This window comes from Montipora foliosa, chromosome 1 (assembly GCF_036669935.1).
Source record: "Montipora foliosa isolate CH-2021 chromosome 1, ASM3666993v2, whole genome shotgun sequence".
NCBI classification, from domain to species: domain Eukaryota; kingdom Metazoa; phylum Cnidaria; class Anthozoa; order Scleractinia; family Acroporidae; genus Montipora; species Montipora foliosa.
In genome coordinates this window covers 32,608,157-32,615,656 of record NC_090869.1, presented here as the reverse complement: position 1 = coordinate 32,615,656, position 7,500 = coordinate 32,608,157, and the positions used below count along the sequence as shown (strand labels likewise).

The following is a 7,500-nucleotide window of genomic DNA, read 5'->3' as shown; positions in this document are numbered from 1 at the left end:
AAACAGAATAACAAAAATCCTTCTGCTCCGATTCTTTCAAATATGTTGTGTAGTTTATTTGATTTTGTTACTACAGTCGAAGCTCTCGTAAGCGACCAGCGCTTGTCGCTTACGAGAATGGGCTCTAGTAAGCGACCAAAACTGTAAACAATAGAGGATGGTCGCTTCGAGAGCATTATAGGTCCAATTAGCATAATGGCGGACGGCCACGTTTTCAAGAGCTCCAGCTCTTGCAAATGTTTACGTAAGAAAGAAAGCGAGGAGAACGTCTGGTTAATGAATTATGGAATTATGAGAGAACTGTGGGAAAAGGAGTTTTTGCCCGCTATTCAGTCTGAAATTGAAGCGGTTAAAGTGCAACTTCAATCGCAGATTGCGACTGTAAATACCCTGCGAACAGTTGGTTTCTCCTACGCTTCCCTAGAGGGAAACCACTGCGAGCAACCGTTTGATTTTCCATCGAGTATGTGCGAGGTACGTCACACTTCACGTGATGTATTTGACATCACTTCGTCTTATATCGTGGGAAATCCCTACACAGCAGGCTTGCCCAAACGCAGCAGTTACGTAGCTGAACGCACGCGCAAGCGCCCAAACAAGTTTGCTAACTCGTTTTACCGGTTCAAATATAATTAATTCTTCCTTGGCGCTGGACGGCGGCTCACTCAAAGAAACTAACGGTTGCTCGCAGTGGTTTCCCTCTCGAGAAGCGTAGGAGAAACCACACGGTAGACTGTTAACGAACGTCTTCAAAATATTGAGCAAAACCAGTCGTCACTGTCTTCTAAGAATGATAACTTGCTGGCTGCTACTCGAGGTGCAAACCAAAAAATACAAGAATTGGAGAAGTCGCGGAAGAATTTGTTAAATACTATATCAAATCTTGAGGTCTCGACGTATGGTAATGAGGTAGCCATATGCAGCAATACTTGCGGCGTGATTGTCTCGAGATTGTTGAGATTCCACGTGTTCCCCAGGATAATCCCAAACAGTTGGTACAAGAAGTTGGATCTCTCATAGATGTTGATATTGGTGTAAATGATATCTTCACGGCACACAGACTGCCAATTTCGTACGACATGACAAGCGAGAAGAAATGTACGGGAATCGTAGGAAACTGATAGGGAAGAACACCTCGCCTTTCCAGTCGGTTCGTGAGGAAATAGGAAAGAGTAATCCATCTGGAAGTAAGATGCACATAAGTGAATCGCTTACCGGCCGCCTATAGGAAACGTATATTTGGAAAATTACACAAGTTCAACCAAGACAATAATTTCAAGTTTCTATGGACAGCCAATGGAACGATATATCTTAGTGAGAGCGAGTCGTCTTCTGTGTTTCGTTTCACCACGTTTGAGGAGTTTGATGATTTCTGTAAGCCGCCTGATCAATGGCTGCCAAATCAAGTACTTTTGAGTCGAACTACTGTAGGTACCTGCCATTTTTCAGTCTTTCTGATGCTGAATTTAATGCAGTGATTGGTAACTGGTGTTATGACTTTGTCCCTGATTTAGATCTTTTGAATATTCTTCCAAATCCTGATAAATCTGATGATAAAAATCCTGATAACATGCTTAATTGTCCACATTCTAATTATTAGTCCTTAACTCAGCTGAATGAACTCTTTGATAGTACTACATCAAAGTGTGTCTCCATGTTTCACTGCCATATCAAAACATTTGACCGTATTGAGTAAGTTTTTGCATTCTGTTAACCGTAAACCTGATATTTAGCTGTTACTGAAACGAGACTATCAACCCGGACATTGACAAATGTTGATATCCTCAATTATGATTTCTTACACACTAACTCACCAACACAGGCTCGTGGTTCTGGGTTCTGGGTTCTGGTCTCGAAAAATGTGAATGATTTAAAGTTGGTATACCATTGGTTGAATCATCCTGGTGTGAAATATTTTCGGGAATGCTAGACCTAGTATACAGTAAACATCCGCATATAAGAACAAGTGGATTAAGAACATCAGGCTGAAATTTGGTCAATAAAGCACCATATAAATAAGAACAAATTCAGGCTGATAAATAAAACATGCTCTTAATATAAAGGGAAAGGGTATTAGGATAAGGAAACAATTGAGTACAGTAACTTACATCAAAGTACTCTGGTGTTCAGGACCATTACAAAATATAAAATCTATTACAAAACAGCATTGTATGTAATTAAACCTCAAGTAATATATAGTTTGAACTACTTCTGAAACCAATTTTAAGAACATTTTAAGAACACTTTCAGGATGATTTCTCACTAAGCACCTCTCGAATAAGAACACGACGACAGATCTCTCATTAACTTCTTTTGTTCGTCCACCAGAAATCGTATTTTTCTCTATTTTGTCATTGGTGTCTCTAGAGGTTGAATTGGTTGAAAACCTCCTGTATTTCATTAGTTATCGCTTGATCTTTCAGTTTTGAAAGTTGTCTAACGATGGTTCGGAGGTTGTTTTGTTGGCGGGTTTACGGACCACAGCTCTTTGTAATGGCTACTCGTAAAATGTTAGTTCGCGTGATGAACGACCCCAAGAATAAAGAAACCTTTAAAAATTTTAGGATTAAAGAGCTCGGGGTTGAATCAATTAAATACTGTTCCATTTCCCTCAAATAGCTTGTGGGATCGTTTAATAGGTATTCCACGAGAACAAGAAGCTGTGCTCTTGTTAACAACGTTCCGTCTGGCTTTCCTATTCTTGAGAGATTGATATCCTTAAATGGCGAGCTATGTGCCTCTTAGTTTTGTTCTCTACAAAGTGCAGCTCTATGATACGCCAGCGAAGATCCAAGCTAAATGGAGCAGGCATTGAGAAGGATTGCTTCCGTAAAGGAAATACAAGTGGCTTTTCTTTTGAATTTGTCTGTCAATTTTTGAATATTGGTTTTGTTAGAAGAAAAACTTATTGATCCGTCTGCGTGAAATACACATGCTTCGTGTCTCACCTTTCTGATGAGAAAACAAAAGGCATATACTTTGCAACTGCAACGATTTTGAAAACGGGTGTATATGATCTATATATATATATATATATATATATATATAGCTGAAGTTTTGAAAACAAGGTCAAACTTGGCTGCAAAATCCAAAGTGCAACTGCTGCCTTTGGCAGCAGTTGCACTGACGGTGAGCTTTAAATTCCTAGGGGGGGCTGCGTCATGGCTTGTCGCATGCAACTCTAACAAGTATGAGGCGTTAGTCCATAGCCAAAACAAGTCACTAGACCTCTCTGTGGGAGGGTGAGGGAAGTAAATGATGACCTATAGGGTCTCAAATACAGTTAAAGATATCCATTGATAAAACAAGTTGTTGGATTTATGTGAGATATATAGCTGAAGTTTTGAAAACAAGGTCAAACTTGGCTGCAAAATCCAAAGTGCAACTGCTGCCTTTGGCAGCAGTTGCACTGACGGTGAGCTTTAAATTCCTAGGGGGGGCTGCGTCATGGCTTGTCGCATGCAACTCTAACAAGTATGAGGTGTTAGTCCATAGCCAAAACAAGTCACTAGACCTCTCTGTGGGAGGGTGAGGGAAGTAAATGATGACCTATAGGGTCTCAAATACAGTTAAAGATATCCATTGATAAAGCAAGTTGTTGGATTTATGTGAGATATATACCTGAAGTTTTGAAAACAAGGTCAAACTTGGCTGCAAAATCCAAAGTGCAACTGCTCCATTTCGCAGCAGTTGCACTGACGGTGAGCTTTAAATTCCTAGGGGGGGCTGCGTCATGGCTTGTCGCATGCAACTCTAGCAAGTATGAGGTGTTAGTCCATAGCCAAAACAAGTCACTAGAACTCTCTATGGGAGCGTGAGGGAAGTAAATGATGACCTATAGGGTCTCAAATACAGTTAAAGATATCCATTGATAAAACAAGTTGTTGGATTTATGTGAGATATATAGCTGAAGTTTTGAAAACAAGGTCAAACTTGGCTGCAAAATCCAATGTGCAACTGCTGCCTTTGGCAGCAGTTGCACTGACGGTGAGCTTTAAATTCCTAGGGGGGGGGGGGGCTGCGTCATGGCTTGTCGCATGCAACTCTAACAAGTATGAGGTGTTAGTCCATAGCCAAAACAAGTCACTAGACCTCTCTATGGGAAGGTGAGGGAAGTAAATGATGACCAGGTGTTGGGTAAGGCAATAAGTCTTTCATGGGATATGAAATATTGCTTCTTCTGAAGTCATCTTAGTGAAGTTTGAAAGATTAGTTCGAAATATAGCAGACATATTAATGGCCTTAACTGCCTTAATGGCTGATGATATTAGCCTTTTTCTCACACATATACATTTTTGGTTTAAATTTCCAGGTTCAAGTCACAAGTTGCCAAATGGCAATGACACTGACTTCTTAAATTAAAAGATGTTGTCAATGGAAAGGTTAGAGTCTAGTTACTGACAAAATATAACCGTTCCAGCTATTCTAGTCTAATTTAAAGACAAATTAAGATACCTGGGAAGGACCCGGTTTTCATAAGATCAGCTAGATGATTTGAGGAAATGCAAACACTTTGGTTTGACAAATAACGTCAGTGTTTGGAAGTAAAATTTGGCAGCATAGGCAACATAAAGATGAGTATTGTTTAATAATTTCTTGAATTTATGTGAGACAATTGATTTCAGTTAAAGAGATATCCATTGATAAAACAAGTTGTTGGATTTATGTGAGATATATAGCTGAAGTTTTGAAAACAAGGTCAAACTTGGCTGCAAAATCCAAAGTGCAACTGCTGCCTTTGGCAGCAGTTGCACTGACGGTGAGCTTTAAATTCCTAGGGGGGGCTGCGTCATGGCTTGTCGCATGCAACTCTAACAAGTATGAGGTGTTAGTCCATAGCCAAAACAAGTCACTAGACCTCTCTGTGGGAGGGTGAGGGAAGAAAATGATGATCTATAGGGTCTCAAATACAGTTAAAGATATCCATTGATAAAACAAGTTGTTGGATTTATGTGAGATATATAGCTGAAGTTTTGAAAACAAGGTCAAACTTGGCTGCAAAATCCATAGTGCAACTGCTGCCTTTGGCAGCAGTTGCACTGACGGTGAGCTTTAAATTCCTAGTGGGGGCTGCGTCATGGCTTGTCGCATGCAACTCTAACAAGTATGAGGTGTTAGTCCATAGCCAAAACAAGTCACTAGACCTCTCTGTGGGAGGGTGAGGGAAGAAAATGATGATCTATAGGGTTTCAAATACAGTTAAAGATATCCATTGATAAAACAAGTTGTTGGATTTATGTGAGATAATGATTTGAGGAAATGCAAACACTTTGGTTTGACAAATAACGTCAGTGTTTGGAAGTAAAATTTGGCAGCATAGGGAACATAAAGATGAGCATTGTTTAATAATTTCTTGAATTTATGTGAGACAATTGATTTCAGTTAAAGATATATCCATTGATAAAACAAGTTGTTGGATTTATGTGAGATATATAGCTGAAGTTTTAAAAACAAGGTCAAACTTGGCTGCAAAATCCAAAGTGCAACTGCTGCCTTTGGCAGCAGTTGCACTGACGGTGAGCTTTAAATTCCTAGGGGGGGCTGCGTCATGGCTTGTCGCATGCAACTCTAACAAGTATGAGGTGTTAGTCCATAGCCAAAACAAGTCACTAGACCTCTCTGTGGGAGGGTGAGGGAAGTAAATGATGACCTATAGGGTCTCAAATACAGTTAAAGATATCCATTGATAAAACAAGTTGTTGGATTTATGTGAGATATATAGCTGAAGTTTTGAAAACAAGGTCAAACTTGGCTGCAAAATCCAAAGTGCAACTGCTCCATTTCGCAGCAGTTGCACTGACGGTGAGCTTTAAATTCCTAGGGGGGGCTGCGTCATGGCTTGTCGCATGCAACTCTAGCAAGTATGAGGTGTTAGTCCATAGCCAAAACAAGTCACTAGACCTCTCTATAGGAGGGTGAGGGAAGTAAATGATGACCTATAGGGTCTCAAATACAGTTAAAGATATCCATTGATAAAACAAGTTGTTGGATTTATGTGAGATATATAGCTGAAGTTTTGAAAACAAGGTCAAATTTGGCTGCAAAATCCAAAGTGCAACTGCTGCCTTTGGCAGCAGTTGCACTGACGGTGAGCTTTCAATTCCGAGGGGGGGGGGGGGGGGGCTGCGTCATGGCTTGTCGCATGCAACTCTAACAAGTATGAGGTGTTAGTCCATAGCCAAAACAAGTCACTAGACCTCTCTATGGGAAGGTGAGGGAAGTAAATGATGACCAGGTGTTGGGTAAGGCAATAAGTCTTTCATGGGATATGAAATATTACTTCTTCTGAAGTCATCTTAGTGAAGTTTGAAAGATTAGTTCGAAATATAGCAGACATATTAATGGCCTTAACTGCCTTAATGGCTGATGATATTAGCCTTTTTCTCACACATATACATTTTTGGTTTAAATTTCCAGGTTCAAGTCACAAGTTGCCAAATGGCAATGACACTGACTTCTTAAATTAAAAGATGTTGTCAATGGAAAGGTTAGAGTCTACTTACTGACAAAATATAACCGTCCCAGCTATTCTAGTCTAATTTAAAGACAAATTAAGATACCTGGGAAGGACCCGGTTTTCCTAAGATCAGCTAGATGATTTGAGGAAATGCAAACACTTTGGTTTGACAAATAACGTCAGTGTTTGGAAGTAAAATTTGGCAGCATAGGCAACATAAAGATGAGCATTGTTTAATAATTTCTTGAATTTATGTGAGACAATTGATTTCAGTTAAAGAGATATCCATTGATAAAACAAGTTGTTGGATTTATGTGAGATATATAGCTGAAGTTTTGAAAACAAGGTCAAACTTGGCTGCAAAATCCAAAGTGCAACTGCTGCCTTTGGCAGCAGTTGCACTGACGGTGAGCTTTAAATTCCTAGGGGAGGCTGCGTCATGGCTTGTCGCATGCAACTCTAACAAGTATGAGGTGTTAGTCCATAGCCAAAACAAGTCACTAGACCTCTCTGTGGGAGGGTGAGGGAAGTAAATGATGACCTATAGGGTCTCAAATACAGTTAAAGATATCCATTGATAAAACAAGTTGTTGGATTTATGTGAGATAATGATTTGAGGAAATGCAAACACTTTGGTTTGACAAATAATGCAGTGTTTGGAAGTAAAATTTGGCAGCATAGGCAACATAAAGATGAGCATTGTTTAATAATTTCTTGAATTTATGTGAGACAATTGATTTCAGTTAAAGATATATCCATCGATAAAACAAGTTGTTGGATTTATGTGAGATATATAGCTGAAGTTTTGAAAACAAGGTCAAACTTGGCTGCAAAATCCAAAGTGCAACTGCTGCCTTTGGCAGCAGTTGCACTGACGGTGAGCTTTAAATTCCTAGGGGGGGCTGCGTCATGGCTTGTCGCATGCAACTCTAACAAGTATGAGGTGTTAGTCCATAGCCAAAACAAGTCACTAGACCTCTCTGTGGGAGGGTGAGGGAAGTAAATGATGACCTATAGGGTCTCAAATACAGTTAAAGATATCC

The 7,500-nt window shown here is 39.8% G+C and overlaps 1 protein-coding gene across 1 annotated transcript in view; it reads left to right on the top strand.

Annotated features, from left to right (window-relative positions):
- Positions 1–4,391, top strand: part of LOC137977082 (uncharacterized) — a 39,417-nt gene extending 35,026 nt beyond the window's left edge. Inside the window, exon 4 of the mRNA XM_068824373.1 lies at positions 4,313–4,391. Within this exon, the coding sequence (XP_068680474.1) occupies positions 4,313–4,362 (50 nt within the window). The 3' untranslated portion in view covers positions 4,363–4,391. The remainder of the gene's footprint in view (positions 1–4,312) is intronic.
- Positions 4,392–7,500: the final 3,109 nt, after the last annotated feature.